Source organism: Paramisgurnus dabryanus, chromosome 1, assembly GCF_030506205.2.
Source record: "Paramisgurnus dabryanus chromosome 1, PD_genome_1.1, whole genome shotgun sequence".
NCBI lineage: Eukaryota > Metazoa > Chordata > Actinopteri > Cypriniformes > Cobitidae > Paramisgurnus > Paramisgurnus dabryanus.
The window spans coordinates 59,000,397-59,020,941 of NC_133337.1; the positions used below are offsets into that span (position 1 = coordinate 59,000,397).

Consider the following 20,545-nt stretch of genomic DNA (forward strand, 5'->3'; position numbering starts at 1 on the left):
AACCACGGTTCGGATCACATTACGTTTTTTGAGGCAAGGATTGGATCATTTTTCGGATAAGAAAAAAAAGGGTTGAAAAATCTACTAACAAATAAAGAAATACAAATATTTATAAAAAAGAACAAAGTTGCACATTAAGTAAGGTCTAAAATTAGCATTAGGTACAGAAATCGAATTAAATGATATAACACTGTCTTTATTGTACAAATTAAATATTATATTATTATAATTTTTTTTATAATTTTTTATGTCTTGGATTGTTTGATTAACATTAATAACACAGACTTTAGTATAGGTTGATTGAGGTTACTGTCTCTTTAAGAGAATCACAGACTGGTTTCTGCTTCTAATCTATACACACACTTTAGACATAAACAAATGTTTTATTAGAAAAAGAATACTGTGGAGATCATGTTGTGTGTATGTGCCCTGTCAAGAACAGAAAGATTTATTTTACTTTGTTTTTCATTGTTCTTTTCAGCAAATGTATGTTAATGGACTACAGTATGAGAAACAGTAGCGCAACTCTCTCTATAGTTTACACATCAACAGTTCTGATCTTTGAAGGGAATTACGTCTGACTGGAGCTGGACCGGACACACTTGAATGTTAACATTTGCAAGCCTTAGAAACACGTGCAAATTATAAACTTTCCCTATTTAAATTTGCATATTAATCTGCGAATCGCATGCGAGCCAAACCGCAGGTCGTGATCCAGACGGATCACGGATCAACTGTGATCCGTCACAGCACTTACAAACATGAGGATAAAAATTCCTAAATTTAACCATTTTGCACAAATAGTGTGTGGTGTGCAGGGGCGTCAGTTTGTGTTGAAAAGTGGTGGGGACAAAAGATAAGATGAAAAAACATTACAGCAGGACGGGAAAAATATTGAATAACGGCGCATCAAAAATGGCAGTGTAGGCTGGTCAACAACACAAAAATATTCAGCATAAAACCCTCAACAATGTCGACTGCACATGTAACAGTCCCTGCAACACCAGCTCAACCGAACAGTGCCAAAGCACCATACTGTAAAAAAACAGCAGCACGTTAAGTCAATGATTACAATGAAATTCTTTACATATATAAAAGAAAACACACTATAAGCATACAACACAACATGTGTGACCCTGGACCACAAAACCAGTCAGACACTGCAAAAATGCTTTTCAAGAAAAAAATTCTTAGGATTTTTTTGTTTTGTTTTCAGTAAAAATATCTAAAAAGTCTTAAATTAGGATGCTTTTTCTTGATGTGCAAAATGACCTAAGAAAATATGTCTAGTTTTTAGACCAAAAATACCAAATGTGAGTGATTTTGTGCATAAAACAAGCAAAAAATCTGCCAATGGGATAAGCAAAAAATCTTTTTTCTTAAACACTAATTTCAAGAAAAATTCAAGAAAAAAAATGCTTGCCCCATTGGTAGATTTTTTTGCTTGTTTTATGCACAAAATCACTTAAATTTAATATTAACTTAAATATTTTTTGTCTAAAAACTAGTCTTATTTTTTTGGGCATCTTGCTCATCAAGAAAAAGCATCTTAATCTAAGAATTTTTAGATATTTTTACCGAAAACAAGACAAAAATACTAAGATTTTTTTTCTTGAAAATCTGACTTTCTTAGTATTTTTGGCTTGTTTTCAGTAGAAATATCTAAACATTCTTAAATTAAGATGCTTTTTCTTGATGAGCAAAATATAGTTAGAAAATAAGTCTAGTTTTTAGACAAAAACTATACAATTTAAGTGAATTTGTGCTTAAAACAAGTAAAAACATCTGCCAACGGCGGTGAGAAAATTTTGCTTAAATGAAGTGTTTAAGAAAAAGAAATCTTATTTTTAGATTTTTTCCCCACCCCATTGGCAGAGATTTTTGCTTGATTTATTGTATTTTCTTAGGTCATTTTGCTCATCAAGAAAAAGCATCTTAATTTAACCCTTATGTGTTGTTGGGGCCATTTTTGGCCATTTTTGCAATTTTTTTGTCTTAATTTGGCCACAACTTTCTCTGTGTTTCAGCAAATGGAATGATTTTTGGTGACAAATCTTATATTTACACATATTTTAAGAAAATGCTTTGAAATTTTTCAAAAACTTAACAATATACCGTGGGCAAATTTACTACCCTTACGTGTTGTTAGCGGCCAAAAAAGGCCACTAAATTAAACTGCTGTAAAAATGTATCGGATGAAATTTTTTTCACATTTTTTTTTGCATAAATCTGTTAATCAACCTCAGTACTGATCAAAACTACCAAATGTTTGCAAAAATTCCATGATTTTAACTCTTTCATTGCCAAGTTTATAAGTAGTGTCACTGATTTGGGAAAAAAAAACACACAAAATGACAGATTTTCAATATAAAACGTGACTGTGGACTGGATTTTCTTTTACCTTTTTTACAGTCTTGGGCATGCCAAAGATTGGTAAAAACATTGGCTTTGATGCATTTTTAGTTTTTGTGCAGCATCAGATTAAATTTTTTTCTCCCTCATTTATTGTTTGTGGCCATTTTTTCCCCATTGACTTCCATTATAACAACATTTTTTGATTGCTGAGCCATGACACCTTATTACCATGCATTCTTGATTCTTTGTGCCTTTTCCTTTTGCAAAGAGGTAAAATTTGTCATTTTTACTGTTGATCACCATGTGGCACCATTAACCCTTTAGTAGCCTGTGCAAAAAAACAGAGCATAAATTCTGGTCTGTACATTGAGTTATATGGACTATAAAACCATTGTGTGTGTACGAGTGTGTGTGTACGAGTGTGTGTGTGTACGAGTGTGTGTGTGTGTGTGTGTGTAGGGTTAGTGTTAGTATTGAGGAGAGAGCACCTCCCTCGCGCACCAGTTAGTGCTGCACTGGTGAGAGGGATTTAGTCTCCTGTAGCTGTCCCTCTAGACACAAATCCACAGACACCAGCAGGCACCAGCAGCTCAGGAGTGAAGAGGGGAACATGCAAGTGGTGTACAGAACCAAAAAAAGAACAGTCAGCATTTGTATCCGTTGTGGTAGACACACTTGCAGAGAGCACCAAGTAATAACCTGCAAGTCCTGCTAAAAAGACTGAACACACACACGTACACATATACACACCAAAAAATGTGTTTGATTGTTTAGTTCTCCATTCATCCTCTACTCTTGCTTCATTGTTCAGTTTATTTGAAGTTGTTTTTGCATTTTGGTTCATAATAAATGTTGTTAATAAATCTGATGAAGAGAAGATTTTTTACAGATTTTTCCACACAGACGCACACGCAAGCACGCACGCACGCACGCACGCACGCACGCACGCACACACACACACTCTCTCTCTCTCTCTCTCTCTCTCTAATATGCTGTTATAGTCCATATAACTCAATGTACAATCCAGAATTCAAGCTCTTTTTTTTGCACAGGCTACTAAAGGGTTAATTGTGCCACATGGTGATCAACAGTAAAAATGACAAATTTAACCTCTTTGCAAAAACTAAAACCACAAAGAATCAAAAATGCATGGTAATAAGGTGTCATGGCTCTGCAATCAAAAAATGTTGTTATAATGGAAGTCAATGGGGAAAAAATGGCCACAAACAATAAATGAGGGAGAAAAAAATTTAATCTGATGCTGCACAAAAACTAAAAATGCATCAAAGCCAATGTTTTTACCAATTTTTGGCATGCCCAAGACTGTGAAAAGGGTGAAAAAAAATTCAGTCCACAATCACTTTTTATATTGAAAATCAGTGATTTTGTGTTTTTTTTTTTTCTCAAATCAGTGGCATCACTTATGAGCTTGGCAATTAAAGAGTTAAAATCATGAAATTTTTGGAAACATTTGGTAGTTTTGATCAGTTCTGAGGTTGATTAACAGATTTATGCAAAAAAATTTGAAAAAAATATTAATCTGATACATTTTTACAGCCGTTTAATTTAGTGGCCTTTTTTGGCCGCTAACAACACGAAAGGGTAGTGAATTGGAACAAGGCACAAGGGTTAATAATCTTAAGATATTTGTCCTGAAAACATGACAAAAATACTAAGAAAGTCATTTTTGCAGTGTAAGTCGCACAGGTATTGTTAGATTTTTCTAAATATTTTAACCAAATGCTTTCAAAAAGTGGTGGGGACAAAATCAGCCATTTCAAAAAGTGGTGGGGACATGTCCCCAGCGTCCCCAGTGTAAATGACACCTATGGTGGTGTGCCACAATGTGTCAAAGACAGCACACCACACACGAACAGATTTTCCACCAGTCTCTCGACTGTGAACACAGGAAATCTCGCAAAATCTCACGAGACTTCAGAATAAGCATGGCGGACGATATGCAGGAAAAACATTTAAATGATAGTGCTTGAAATGATTTTCACAGAAAATTCAAGGAAAAAAACGAAAAGGGTTTGGGTGAAGTCGTGGAGACAGCTGGAACATGGCCTGTACAAGTTCACTTTGCATCAACTTCACTGTGTGCTGCGCCATGACTGATTCCGTCTTCCATCATCTTGCTTTCTCATTGGGATATTGTTAAGTTTCACGTGATAATCTCAAGAGCGTGCGCGTGTTTGTCCCTGGGGTTCCCCCCACACATTAGGATTTCTGGGGCTGCTCAGATTTTCTTTAGATCAGGTTCGGACACTCTTAACACACTTCACACCGAGGGAAAATCTTATAAGATAATCTGTAGAACCATCAATATGATCGCGGATACATAGCTAGGATTATCGGAAGGGGGGAAATCTGCCCAAAGTCAGCTCGATTATCTTTTGGTGTGTACCCAGCATTAGTCAGACCCATTGAAAGCTCAATCAATCATCAAGTAAAGAAATCTGTGCGAGACACAAATTTATGTTTAGATCTGACATGTACATGAAAACAATGTGTAATATTTTATATTTGTATTCACTAAAATATAGAAAAGCATCCAGCTTCATATCTAATTAGATTTGAAAATAGTTAAATGTTAGAGGAAGCTGTGACTTCTGTGTAGTCTTGGAGCAATCACTACTGATGCAAACATGTTTAGATGTAGTCCGCCTGCCGAGACACAGCCAGAGGAATTAACAACACTATGGACAAGTTTAAACAACTACCTGGACACATGCAGACATACACACAGGTTTACTTATCTAACTGATGACATGCCAGACATGTACTGTTTTTAAATCAAAATAATCCAAATCTCCTAATCCAAATCTTCTTTTGTATGACATTCATTAAAAAAATCTATTTATAAAGCTTTTTTTCTAAAATCCGGCTTTCTTTTTTTAAACTAAAGCTCAGAGAACCTGATCTCACAAACCATCACTGGCCACAAACTTCCCCTTTAACATGAGCAGTTACATTGGCACACATGCATAATTTCAAAAATGTGATTGGACCCATGCCAGGAACAAAAACAGAGGCCAGACTTTCACTATCAAATTTGAGCTCATAAACCCACAGGTGAAAAAACACAGTGAATAAACATAGAGCTAATCAGGTCAGAAAAACAGAGAGAGAGAGACTGACCGTGTCTGATTTGAAGTAGCCAAGGTTATTATTATCCAGTATGAAGTATCTCCTCTTCCAAGTTTTCATCTGAAAGACATAAAGGTGCGTGCATAAATCCAACACTCAGTGTGTTAATTACCCAGATTGACAAACTGGACTAATATACATAATGTGTGAGTATTAGTTGCCATCTATGTTGAGTGTTACAAATCAATCACACGATACAATGAGGTGGCGCAACAGTACTCTTTTGCAAAACCAGATGTGCTACCTACTTATACAGTATTTTAAGATGTCATTCATATTTTCCTGACTCACCACAGCCCCCTGTTTAACACAATATCCAGCTTTGATCACCGTTGAGTCCTGGTTACAGCGACTCAGGTAAAATGGCAGCTGACCTTGAGTTTTCCTTGGCCCGCTCTTGTCAGCCCCGTTCAGAGCTTCACCTTTCTCCTGAGAAAATCAAACATCACCAGCAATTCACATCAGCTGGCACCTCTGACCAAAGTTTTTACTTCCCATCATTTGCTACTAAATTAGCTTTTATCAGTAATAAAATATACCAACAAAATTAAATGTACAATAGTAATACATTGTTGGAATTTGTTGCCATATATAATGACAATGGTATGGTTTGAAGTATCTAACATAAATATTGTGTACAATAGAATAGTACCTTGCATCTGATGGTATCACTACAGTTTTTTTTAAGGGCAGCTAGTTAATAATCTTGTAATACATGTCATTGTAATACATATTGCTTAACCTTCAATTCTGTATTTGAGGTGTAATAACGTTTGCTGTGTGACCTGTGTGGTGGTGATGATAGGCACTCCTGCAACAATCTCTGTTTTGTAGGACATTTGTTTGGTGGCACCCAATGTGTCCGGAACCACGTCTGTTGTATGAGGCACCTGCTCACATGACTTCGGCACCTGGAGAAAGATTTAAAAAAAAAAGAATAAAATACAAATGCAGAATTACCATTTTCAAAAGTACCGTTTTGAACGTACATAGACTGACAGAAAAGTTTTTAAGTGATTTGGCCGTTCATCTATACAACAATGGCGTGTATGGGGCTGGGGGCCTAAAAATGAACACTTGTGAAAATGAGTTTCCGTGTAAACTAACAAAAGCAAATTTGAAAACTTTTTCTTTTTAGTACATTCTAATCGGTAATGTACCATAGGGCTGGGACGATTTATCGTGCAAATGCTTGTTCGGGTGAAATGCCGCCACATCCACAAGCCAGAGGGCGCTCTTGTGCAGAAAACTCCAATTGTGCCACAAAAGAAGTAGGATTAGAAATGCTATTCCAGGATTTGTCTACAGGAATATTTATATCACCGTTCTTCAGATTGTTTCAGGTATTTTCATGATAATAAAGAATATTTTGAATGATTTTGTTTAACAAGTGTTGTTTTTTTAAATGCACGTTATAAACGACTCCGACTCATAATGATTTTAGATTGATAAGGACTTCCTACTGACCAAAACGACGTAGTACACGCATGAACTGTGCATGAAACACAGAATCGGAGCCTTGCGATTCAGAATCGATTTTAGACAGTTCTTTTTAATGGGACACGCGATTAATCGTCACAGCCCTACAATACCAGTATGAGTACCTGCAATTCAGTACCAGTACCCAATTTTTTTTCTTTTTTTCCTCAGTACTTTATTCTTGGTGTAATAACAAAAACATTTAGTTCTGTGAAAAAAGTCCAAACATTTTAATTTTAAAAGAACGGATGATGTCAAAAGCGCTGACAGCTTCGGGCCAATCATAACGTTTTGATACAGATAACGCGTTTACTCCTGCACTGTTTACAAACTTTTCCACACGCATGCTGCTTAAAGTCGAGCACACCATAACGTCCGTATTTCTGTATCAAAGTTGTTTAAAACAGCTTAACATCTATTGGCCTTCATGTAAACATTACTGCTGTTCAAGATACAGATTGTGACTTCTCCCCAGTTCAGTTCCATTTGAAGACACCTAATGCAATGTTGTTTGGTCACGAGCAACTGCACGACTGTCAGCGTTTGTCACAGAAGTGAAAACAACAAAATACGGGCCATGAATATGAAGTCATCAACCGCCATTGTTTACAAATACAACACTGAGCTTGCTGTGCAGCAGTTTATAGGTAAATTCCACCTTCTCACTGTGTTTACTGGTATTTTGATACTGATGTGTGAATGATGTCTTACTGGTAAAAAGACAGAACGTCACTGCATGTGTGAACAGCACATTTTTGTATTTACTGGTCAATTTAAATTTACAGAAATTACGCAGTGAAAGAGGCTATAATTTGCAGACAATCTGTGCTCTACTGGACAGATGCAGTGATATACTGCCTGCTAGTAAGAGTGCTAGTTTATATTTCAGTGCCTTGCAGCAAAAACACTCAACTGATAAATACACTGTCACAACTCTTTTGTTCTCACCCACAGAAAACTGTCAATTGCAACATAGCATAGCATAATGTGTTAAATGTTAATGATGATATCATGATTGACCATCAATTTTTTTTCTTCACGACTGATCATAACTGTTTTAAATATGTTACATAAAAAGGGAGATTGGTCTAATTAAAGTCCAAATTGTAACACTAGTTAGACATACATAATAACTGCTAGGAAGTCAGGCTTGTTCTTAAGACACAGTCTTAGCTTCACTCAACACAAGACTTGGTATGTATCAATATGCACGTGAGTGGTGGCTTCGATCAAATCACATGTCAAGTATCCCCTCGTGTATGTTTTACAAGTTTGATATCCTATTTAAAAAAAAAATAATAAGAACATTTTAGAAATAGTGTTTTCGTATTATTTTAACAAATTTTCCACCAGCTTATATTAACTGTAATAAATAAATACATACATACACACACACACACACACACACACACACACACACACACACACACACACACACACACACACACACACACACACACACACACACACATATGGGTAAAATGGGTACAATTCAGTATAGTTAATAGGTATATACAGTAAGTCCAAAAACACTAATATCTAAAAATGTTACTACAGTTTACTATAGTAAATATACTATATATAGCATACTACAGTACAGTATTGTTCATTTGGGAATTAAATCACTTTTCTTACATTAAATACTTACAAAATAATTGTGTTAATTATTGAATATTTTGAAAGGTTTACAGGTGTTTTTGGTGTAAGATCAATTTGTCTTCAGTGATCTGGCGCCTTCCGTTTATTTAGTTTTTCAAGCTATTTTGTTTAAACTTTAAGGGTCAAAGTTCAGAATCCATGGAGAAGTTCCTTTGCGTGGCTGGTTTATGTTTCTTCACGTCGTAAACTCTAGGAGTGAGGCTTTTATAGGGACAAAATATTCAAATTACAGTAGTATTCATCCGCCACAAGATGATATTGGTAATGTTTTTTAATAGATTGATAAATGAGATCCAATGTACTTAAAGTACCATTTGTGAAACTGTATGTGAGAGTAAAACCAAAACCTCTCTATCTAATCAGCAGAAGGTTTCACTGCTGTTTAAAAAGTCAAATATATGACGGTATGTTGTTGTTGTTGGCAGCTTTAACCATTACAGATATGTGACATTACATATTTGGGACAGAAGTGATTATAGGAATGCATCATAGAAACTGCAGGGCTCATTAGTTTTATTAAAGCAAATATAACCTTGTGTCATTCAAATTTTTTGTTTCGGTTTTATGCCTGAAAACCTTTTAACAACAACTATCTCCTAACAATCTTGACCTTGCACCTTTGTCCTGAGATGAAGAATGAACTCTGTGACAGTTGCTGTGTGCTTGCGCAGAAGTTCTGTTCAGGAAATCATTTGTGTATGACTATGGTTTATGTAAATTAATATTTATGTTTAAGCAACATATAAAAAGGATTTTCGTAAAATGGGTGCATGTAAACATACCTATTGTGTGACCATCACTGGTATTAATACAGAATACTATTATTACAGTGTTCACCCAGATTACCACATGGAACTTGCATGATATCTGTATTAGATGTGGCAGTATATGTGTATCTGCAGTCCTGATATCTATATAAATCAGTTATATTTGTAGATTTTTAAAGGTTCTGGTTCAGACTCAGACTTACTGTGATTTTGGTGGCATTGTTCAGCACGCTCACCCAATCCACTAAATCCTGCTTATCATTCGCTTGAAGAAAATACTTCCTCATTCCAGCATTGATGACTGAGATAGAGAAGAAACAGACAAAATTATAAAGCATTTCGGAGTCTGAAGCATTAAATGTAGTAACAAAGCAGAAGTCTGAGCTTTTGGCAATCCGCATAGCAAATTACAGTAACACCGTAGTTCACCTAAACAATTTAGTAACATTCACTAGTTCCCCTAAACATTACTCATCTTCATGTTGTTCCAAACCCATATAACTACTTTCTTGAACACAGTGGAATAAACATTGTGATACAAAACAAATTAAAAGTAAATTTTATTTTGATTTTTAAGTGAACCATTTCAAAGAGACTACAACAAATTCCGAAACTTATCTATAACTATCTTTCCTCTTCTTTGCTTACAGGGTTTTCACACCTGTAGATCATTTGCTTTGTCCTGAAACAGTGGGCGATGTTGCACTTTCTTCTTGGTTCTGATCACTTTCAGAAACTTTCTATCTTAGGTCGAAACTTAAGATATGGTATGTTAAATAAGGATTTTTCGCAAAAACATATTATAAAAGCAAATTAACATGGTTACCAAACAGTTAAGATAAGATTTTAAAGTCAAGATTTCTCTGTAATACGCTCCCAGGTGTATAAAGGCCCTATAATATCTGCTGGAATGTAAAAAAAAGTTAATTGTTAAATAATGTTTAATAAATATAGTAAAAAGCACATTCTGAAAATGTAACTTGGTGAAAAAATTTGCCAAATAAGTGAAAAAAAAATAATTGGTATTCGGGCCTTCGGCTAAGTGTTTCATTATATTTGGTTTCGGTCAAAAACATTTATTTATTTTTCAAACGACATTTATGAGTAAGAAACAACGTTATTGATGAGACATTTCTCTATTATGGATATGACTTTTCTGAAATTTACATCTACTTAACTATAATGGACAAAAAATGCTTTAAAATGTTTAACAGAGACTTTGCACCAAATTTTGATGTCTGAGATATCACTATGGTTAAAAACTTCGGGTTAAAACTTTACTTTTCATAATAAGGTTGACATTTTCATTGAATGGCCCAATTGTTTATTGGTAGTTTAGTTTCAAACAACTTTATGTAATCACCCATCGTAAATGGTTTTGGTTTTGTATGTACATTTCTTTGTGTGTGTGTTTACAAAAATTAGCCAGACTTGCTAAATCTGGCACATTTACATAGGAGATTTGTTTCTTGTGTTGATTAATGTGTATTTGTTTTCTTTAAATGATAATAATAATAATTAATAAATAAATTGTGATACAGCCTGGTTCTTTAGTTTGCTTTCTCATCAAAAGCGAACTGAGTTTGTTTGCAATCGGTTTGATTGTTTTGATGCGGATCCAAGCTCGGTTGCCATCACATATGTCTAAACAAATGGTTTTCAATCATGTTCCTGAGGACCCACTGATCTACACATTTTGTATGTCTCCACATCTGACCCTAATCATCAGCTCATTAGATAAGAGCTTCATTAACTGAGCTAAGTGTGTTAGGTGCGCGCCTTTTTGTACTTTTTGCTCAGCAGTGTTTTTTTTTTATGAATAATGTCTCTCACTGTGGTTCGCTGGAGTTCCAAAGCTTTAGAAATGGCAAAAATAAGCACATTTTCTTGTTTTATGATCTGAAACATTAAAGTGTGACAAACATGTAAAAACATACAAATAATCAAGAAGGGGCCAACACTTTCACACCTACATACATTACATACATGCATCAAATTTTTATTAAGCTTTTCTAGCCATGCGATATTCCCACAATATTATCAATTACCGTATGTATCTTTACAGCACTGGGCATTTTTAGAATTAGTGCCGGATACATACATATATACATACACACACACACACACACACACACACACACACACACACACACACACACATATATGTGAATCCTTGCTTACCGAAGCAGAACTCTGCCTTTGGTCGCTGTTTGGTGGCATCACTAACCTTTAATGACAAACATAAACACTGTTATTAGATGTATTCTGTGTTTGAGTAAGGGACATAAAAATCACTGATAAATAAATCACTGTTGCATAAATACATTCATATATAGTTAAAAGACATTATTTCTGTGTCTGGGGACATTAATTACTTTAAAAATAACTTTATACATTTATGGCACTTAGTTTAAATACATGAAGAATTTTTTAACAACAAATAAAAAAATTTGTTTTGGTATCTTAAACTTTTAAAATGACAGGCGGTGCAACTGTCAACAAATTAGTAGTTTAAGACAAACATTAAAAACTGTGTTTCATTTATTATTCACTATTTTATGTTCGAAATCTTGCCTATTTGTTGGGGTGTTAGGATAAACAATTTGGATGTTTTCAAATGTTAAGTACAACTGCAATCATTACATTTACATTTATTTATTTAGCTGACGCTTTTATCCAAAGCGACTTACAATTGCTATATGTCAGAGGTCGCACGCCTCTGGAGCAACTAGGGGTTAATTTTCTTGCTCAGGGACACAATGGTGTCACAGTGGATTCGAACCCAGGTCTCTCACACCAAAGGTGTGTGTCTTATCCACTGCGCCATTACCACCCCATCATTATTAAGAAGTTAACAAATATAAACAGTAAACATGATATCACATCATCTAGTAAACCCCAGGTGGTTTTTGTGGCTAAATGAAGTTTGTAGATTTATCTCAAATCCTGAAAAAAATACTACTTCACAGTTATTACTGATAGACTTTTTGTGTCAGGTGGTACAACCAATGTACCATAAAAAAATGCCATTTTATCAAACACATTTTAATTGTATTTAAAAAGTATATTTAAGATGATGATGATGATGAATTAATGAATTAATTCATATGAATTAATTAATTTACCACTGCAGGACCAGAGAAATGTCCATACCAACTGCTAAATTAACCACAATAAACACATTTTATTAAATTAATCAAAACAATGACAAACCTTGGATATATATTTTAATTTGAGGGAGCCAACATTGGATGTTCCTTCTGGAAGATTCTGTAGAAAGAAGAATAGATTGGAGCTCAGAGCGAAATACAATTCTGATTAAAAAAAAAACAATACAAATTGACTTAACATAAGAAGTAGCTGCAACTGTGTGTGTGTGTGTGTGTGTTTGTGTGTGTGTGCGTGTACCTGGTAATTGTCACGTTGTGGGGACCAATTGTCCCCATAAGGATAGGAATACCAGTGTTTTTGTGACCTTGTGGGGACATTTTGATGTCCCCATGAGGAAACATGCTTATAAATCAAACAGAATGATGTTTATTGAGAATGTGAAGTATCAGAAAGTTTTGTATGATCGTTGGGGTTAGGGATTGGTGTAGGTAAGGGGAATAGAATATACAGTTTGTGTGGTATAAAATACATTACGTCTATGGAATGTCCCCACAAAACATGGAAACCAGAATGTGTGTGTGTGTGTGTGTGTGTGTGTGTGTGTGTGTGTGTGTGTGTGTGTGTTGTGAGCTGTATTTGAGGGCAGACAAGGACAAAATTCAAAGTAAGTGTACAACATTCTCCAAAGTTAAGAAATTGCAGTGAGGTTTAATGAAAGTTTTAGCACACTTCCACATATGCCATGAGGTAAATTATTTAGCTGAAGCATCAATAAAAGATGTTGGCTGGGGTACTGACTGTTATTATAAAGTGAATGGAACAGAACCTGCATTTGGCAGGACAGGAAAAGAAAGTTCACTGAATAAAAGAAACAAACAGACACCCCCTGACACAATTTCCTATCTGTGCACATATCAGCAGAGATTTCTGCTCATTTATTATACATCAGTGAAGAAAGGCACGGTTTTCTATCTTTTATTCATCCCAAAATTAAGAAAAAAAAAATGATGTAAAAAGATCTAAAACATAACTAAATATATCTGCGTTTATAGTGTCAGTCTAAAGGTTGTTTCACACGGTACACTGAAAGCAGTGTAATGGCCACTCGACTGTGTTTCTAGTATAGTGAAAGCAGTTTGTGCCGCATAGATGGCGCTGGTGGTGGAGTGGACATTACCACGGTTGCAGTCAGCAAATTTACACCTTTTGTATTAACTTAAGGAAACATGACAAAAATTGTGTGTTTGTGTCACAATTTTGTCATAATTAGTTTAAAGGGATAATTATGCGACCCCATGATTTACTCACCCTCAAGCCATAATCGATGTACATGGCTAACTTCACAGCTTAAAAATCAAATTTATTTTAGAAAAGTTCCTGGCTCATCAAAGCTTTAAAACGGTAGTAAACAACAGGGTCGGACCTTAACTTCCAGTCTCTGATTGTTTTATGGTCTTAATTGTGGCTTAACTGAACTCTTGGAACAAATACCTTGTGGAAAATAACAAATCTTTTGGTTTCCTCAAGACAAACGGAGATATCGATCATGAACCACGCTATGTAAAGGGATGTTTGGCAGACAATCTTTAGTTAAGATTGTATACATTATATAGTACACATTTTACACAGTTACTTGCAGTGTTGTTTTTGATACACTTTAGCTATGATTTGAACTATGGTATGGTGTTTATTTTGCATGTCATCAGAAATAAACTACTCTAAAAGGACTCCGCTGTTATTGATTCTTCACACTATCCAAACTGTGCCCGCGCACAATTGACCCCAAAGCCTGGCTCTTTTGACTAGTGTGATCGCTCTATACTGTGCCTGCCCTGGGCACACTTTGAAATGCTCAGTGTGAGCTCTAATCATTCTAAGTGCAATTCAAAAGAGAGATGTTAATGTCTGAGTAGCATATGTGATGGATCGATAATGCAATATGATGGGCTGTGTGTCATTGCATCCCAAACGACTCAAAATAGAAGCAAAAAACGTAACATTACGATGGGCTCCAGTGTTAAGAGAGCACTTTACTTCTTGATTTCTTCAAAACAATCTCATCCTAAGGATGAAAGTGTGCACAGACGCAGATTGATGAAAGTATAGTGTGAGTGGAAGCTGGTGGTGGAGTGGGGAGGGGGGCAGTAGTGCTCGAGCACGGTTCCGTCCAGTTTCGTATAATTTGAGTGCACCCTTAAATTACGTTTCAAACTATTTTCTCCTCAATATTATAAACACTCCACTAAAGCTCAGTAAAATTTTCTATAATTGTTTGTTAATACTCTGTTTAATGATTGGTTATAAAGTCTATGCGGCTGCTGCTCACAAAAAAAATAAAAGACTTTTATCTTAAAGGGAGCGAAGAGCTGTTCCAGCGAAAGCGGCAGGATTTAAGGTGCATAAGCACCACATGCAAACCGCCTGTGAAACATCATTTTGTCACCTTCACATGTCTCCCGTCTGAAAGATCCATAACAGAAAACAGAGACTAGTAGCATACCCAGTTAACTGACCACATAAATAAAATGGGAGTTTTCAGCCTAAATTAGGTTGTAGGGATGCACCGAAAGGAAACTTTTAGCCAGCCCAAGTAAAATTAAACACTCAGCCGAATACCGAACATGCTTTTTTATTTTCCTAATTATTTCATCAGTGCATACATTACATTTATATAAAAAAAATTCGGAATGTGCTTTTTACAATATTTATTTCACATTATTTAACAATGAACAGTTCTTTAAAGCTAATTGGCAAATCTTGAGATGTTTTTCGAATGTTTACAATTTGTATGCCCTTCCCACACTTTCACCCAGCAACCTGCCATCGAGCCGGTCCTCGTCAGTGCGTGTGCACCAGTATTTTTGTGAACGCGCCGTCTCTTCAGCATCGATCAACACTATGGAGTACTCGGAGGTAGGCTGCTCTGGCTAATAGACCCATAGATAGCAATTGCTAATCCGAAGTTTGTTGGTGATTGTTCTCTCCGCCATTTACGTTGGAAAGGATAACTTGTGTCATTGCTTACCATTTTGCATATCGTTAACATGTACTAATACATACCAAAGGGAATGTAAAATCGTGAATCGGACGATAGTTGTTTTTTTTAAATTAAATAAATAAAGTTCTAGTGGTCATGAACAACAAAAGGTTGAGAAAATGACATTATTTTCAGTTACAAGTGAACTGACACAGTCAGAAACCTGTAATCTCAGACAAAAAAGACAATAAAAAGGTGTGCTGTAAAATGTGGCTCATAAAAATACATTATATACACACGCACGCACGTGTGCGCACACACAGCAAGAGCAAGTGTATTCTCCCTCTCTCTGAATGGTTACAGTGGTCTGAAAGCAGAGACGGATCGATCCTCTTCAACGCTTTATGAGATTACAGAGGCCACAGCACTCATGTTCTTCCAGCCATAAGAACATGAAACTCCACAGTCACTTTTAGCGAAGTTTCATATGTAAATGGTCATTAACAGCTCATAAACGTATGCGTGACAATCGCATTCCAAAACTGTAATGACAAGGTGTGCGAAAAAGGAATTTTAGAATTATGCAAATACTTTGCTTATCTAGATGATAGTCATGATAGCTTAAAGTAGTCCTCTACATTTACTGCCCAAAACCACAAATGCCACATGGTCCTACAGCAGAACTATGGTGTACCGTATGTCTAGCCATAAGTTTTTGTAACCAGCGGTGTAGAAACAAACATATATTACTACAACAAAGCAACCCGCCGCCACAAAGTTGCTTAAAAAACACATAAGGGTTAAGCGGTAATTATGCTGTGGCTAGCACTTGCATACCAACATACTCATATACCTAAGTGAAATGGTTTTATTATAGTAAAAAGTAGGGGTGACCCCGAATAGTCGAAGATTCGATGCATCGATAGGAGAAGCCTGATTCGACTACCAATCTCATAGTCGAATCGTCGCAGATGTGTTATGAAATGAGGATCATTTAATTTTGGCCGTATGGGTGCACACATTATCTGATTTCACATATAACAGCTTTCTCACAATATATTAATATACTGCATATTATGATAATGCTGCAAATAATATGTGAAGTAGCAGCTTTCAATAAATATTTTTAAAATGCGTTAATAAATCCAACAACCCCTGTGACCGGACTTCACGTCCATAAGAGGTCTCGTTATTAAAGCCTTGCCTCTTTGTTTCGACATTTAAAAGACAAAGCTGGCAAATTAAACTATGTCTTTCGTTCTTTTAATAATTTCTATATTTTATTTTATTTATAAATCACTTTGGGTTATCTGATTTAACTATTTGGCTTGTGTTTTGTTTCCGTGCACTTGAGGCATTTTGCATATTTGTTCTGCACTTTGTTACTTCTGACCTTATTTTATTAAAAAAAATTGTATTTATTATAAACGTAAATTCCGATCTAATTTAAGTATGTAAATTTTGGATAGCTTTTCGTTGTATTGATGTTGCGCTATTGCAGGCTGGCCATGCTTGCGCATGTAATTTAGCCGAACGGTTAGGTGCTCTGCGTCTCATATTTAGGAGTTCATCAAACTAAACATTAAAAAACGGATGTTTTTCGACGAGTATAAGTTTTTAAAATGTATTTAAAACATATATTGTCTATCTTAAAGTTAAACTACAAAACAGGTAAGCCGTTTTTTTTATTTCGGTGATGAAACGGAAACTAGTATCTGCACCGAACCTATTTCTGCCTGACACGAATGTCTTTCTTGTGATTTAATATTATGGTCAGTCGGTGTTCACTTTCAAATTATAGCAAAGAGATTCCTGAAATAAATAATATCATCCGGTCTTTCTGTATCTAAAGTGAATACAGAGATGATCAAAGTCAAAGCAAGCAAGCAGGTATTTCTGTGCTAAATAATAACGCGTAGTGTCTATATAATCATTAATTTCAGTGTTTTTCTTGTTATAAATTAACGTTTAATGAATTGTAAATAAAGATTAGTTTTTATCATTTACAGTCACAATCACAAATTATTTGTCATTTCTCATTTGTCGGGTTTTTTTGGTCATGACTGCTTTGACGCGCTATCTCCAAATTAAATAAAAACACGTAATTGTAGCCGGAGTTTCCAAGGCAGGAATACCTTTGTTATTTTTTTAGGTTTAGTTATCAAAATGTATTTTTGTGTGATGTTCTGTAGATCGTGGCTTTAAAATGTTATGAGGAATAATTAAACAAATGTTGCCTTACATTTTACCTTAAAAAATATATATATAAATGCATCGTCAGTTTTGTCTTCGTTTATTACTTGAAAGACAGTTTTGGTCACTTTATCAGACAGTTGTTTATGTGTGCTGTTTGTGAAAGAAAATAAAAGTTACCAATTTGTACCTGGTCTGGGCCCCTCCCAACCCATGCATACAAACATAGATGATTCGACTATCGGTCGACTATGGAAAGATTCGAAAATTCTGATTCGAATATGTAAATCCTTAGTCGAGGACACCCCTAGTAAAAAGTAATGTAACCATTTTTGGGGGGGTATTGATTATCATTTGTAAAACTATGTTTCACTACAAAAAAACATTTCATTTTCCTTCAGTACTACGTTTGGGATTTCACTCTATTCTAGCGTTTCGAGAAAAAAAAATTTGTAGGACCAATCAGCGAACAGAGGGAGTGGCTGAGAACGATGACACTGATGTTGTGTGTCGTTGTGTGTCAACGACTGGAGTGGCGTTTTGTTAATGATTAGACCCAGCTTCGACAGTTGACTGAATACATCATTGTCCTTAAATATACATTTAGAATTTACAATTGTTCCTTGAACTCTTAAATTTGATGAACAAAACCTGCATCTCTCGTTGACAGACATCTTTTTCTAAACAATCCTCTGATAATTTGGACATGTTGTTTCTGGACGGTTTCGGCGCATGATATACGTCACGACTACACGTTAGCGATTGGCTATGGCAGATCCTGAGTGACTCTGGGCAGATCCAAAAATGTTGATCTTTAACAGAGAACCCGCCTACAAGGAAGTAAATGTTTCTCAATGTCGAGTGGCATTTTCTTATCTGTGACTTCAGTTAATATGTCAGATTCAGAATCTGAAGTTTATAGACATTTCAGTTCAGTCAGAAGCAAATATTTGTATTGATGACTGTAATTTTCATGATTTAAATTTTTTTGATACCTGGGGGTTATCCATGTACCAGACCAGGCTGCCCTCCTGTGTGTCCAGGATGAAGTAGCGGCGTAGAAACTTGCCGCTGCTCTCTACATCCTCGATGTCTAGAAAGCCACAATTTCGATTCTGACGATCTACGTACGGCATTTCTAAAGCTGTGCATTACCCTGCAACAGAGATAGAAAAATTATTATAAATGAGATGAAAACATTTAAGGCTAGAAAAATAGAAAGTTGATGGTTTTTGGGAGAAATATGGCATCATTGCAAGCAATCATCTGGCAAAAAATGATTTTTTTATTATTCTTATATATTCTTATAATGCTACGTTTACATTATTATGCAATATTAGACAAACTAATATTGTCTATAAAGGTGTTTCAGAAAAGATCTCCATCCAACCTATTGAAAGTTTTAATCTGTCAATACGCATTTAAGGGAACGCCCTTGTTGGCGAGCAAGAGAGCACTATCTGCTGTTGTCCGCAGGTTAAGAAGTGAGTGATTTCTTTAGTTTAGCCTAATACTGAATAGTATTTAGGAGACAAGCCTAAGCTATGCTTCTACAGAGTGCCACCAAGAGACGAAAACCCTAAAAAGAGGAATTTGTGAATGTTGTGCCATAAACATGTGTCTGTCCCATGTGAGGGGAAATAATGGCAGTCATCAATAAACACTCTTATTTACATTGACAACTTCATCAAAGATGACCTCACATAAACATGGGATGTATGAATCATTGTATTTTAAGCCATAAATCATTATCTTTGTGGGGTGGGTTATTGTGTATCTACTTGGATTGTTGTTGTGTACTGAGGCAGCGAATTACAGTAATAGTGTATTAATAGTGTAATTAGTTACAAAAACTGCTAAAGTTAGCTAAAGAGTTGTCATGTGAAAAAGCAAAAGTGATGTGACGGAGTGAAAAAGCAATGTTTGCAAATCTTTTATTAGATCATTTGTTTGTGTCTTGAAACAGAAAATTGACCAGCTTGAGTTTCTAAGGAGAGCCCAATGTAAAGTGCTGCTTTCTTGCCCGCCAACCACCCTTGTAGGTCACGTGAAAGCACACAAGACTGAAAAAGCATGAAACATTAGCATTAATGCACACTGGGCATGATTTATTTTGTGTGTTGCGTGCTTGTGACTCACACCACCCATGGCATGCCTAGAGCCGATCGCCTATTTTCGAAAAGAATCAGTACAGCTGTATGTGTCTTTTATACATCTGATAAAACTAAAGACTTTTTGGAGATCTGAAGGATATATATATATATATATTTGTATTATATAAAAGACTCTTGAACTGTGATTCATCAAGCACATGATCCCAGTCTTTATATCTGACATCTATTACCGGACCACATTATACGCTGAGCACTTTCTTCAATCCCATGTGAACTGGAAGTGAATTAACCATTACCAACACGATCTAACTAAGATGTCCAATGATCTCCGGGCAGGGTCATGAGAGCTTTCTCTTACTCTATTCCCATGTCACCACTTTATCCATCAGTGATGGAGTAACAGTTCTGTCTATCCAATGTGTAACCTTTGACCTTTGCATACTGTAAGTGCTGATGTACAGAGGTACAGAGCAAGCAATCCCACTTTAGGGAAGCCTAGAAGGTTAGCATAAAAACATGTCATGATGTTTTCTTTTAATGTCAATGGAGAAGAGGCTTCAGTTCAGTAAGCTGAATAAACCACTTCTGTGAGGAAATAGCATATTATTTAATGAATCGCCAGCCTGTTTGTTAATCTTCAACATGTTTTATATTAAACAATAGTTTTGTTGGGAACTATATTTAGGTTTTACTGTGATTAAAATGATGTTTTATAGGAAAAGGCAGAGTATGGAACGCCA

General features: G+C 35.5%; 1 protein-coding gene across 4 annotated transcripts in view; it reads right to left on the bottom strand.

The window, feature by feature from the left end:
• The window catches only part of plekha1b (pleckstrin homology domain containing, family A (phosphoinositide binding specific) member 1b), a 43,804-nt gene that overhangs the window by 14,440 nt on the left and 8,819 nt on the right, over positions 1–20,545 (bottom strand). For all 4 annotated transcript variants that reach the window (XM_065242644.2, XM_065242648.2, XM_065242647.2 and 1 more), the window contains exons 2-8: positions 18,687–18,847; positions 12,624–12,680; positions 11,592–11,637; positions 9,614–9,711; positions 6,291–6,416; positions 5,797–5,934; positions 5,497–5,565 (exon numbers count right to left, since the gene is read on the bottom strand). In XM_065242644.2, coding sequence (XP_065098716.1) covers positions 5,497–5,565; positions 5,797–5,934; positions 6,291–6,416; positions 9,614–9,711; positions 11,592–11,637; positions 12,624–12,680; positions 18,687–18,827 — 675 coding nt within the window. In that variant the 5' untranslated portion in view covers positions 18,828–18,847. The remainder of the gene's footprint in view (positions 1–5,496; positions 5,566–5,796; positions 5,935–6,290; positions 6,417–9,613; positions 9,712–11,591; positions 11,638–12,623; positions 12,681–18,686; positions 18,848–20,545) is intronic.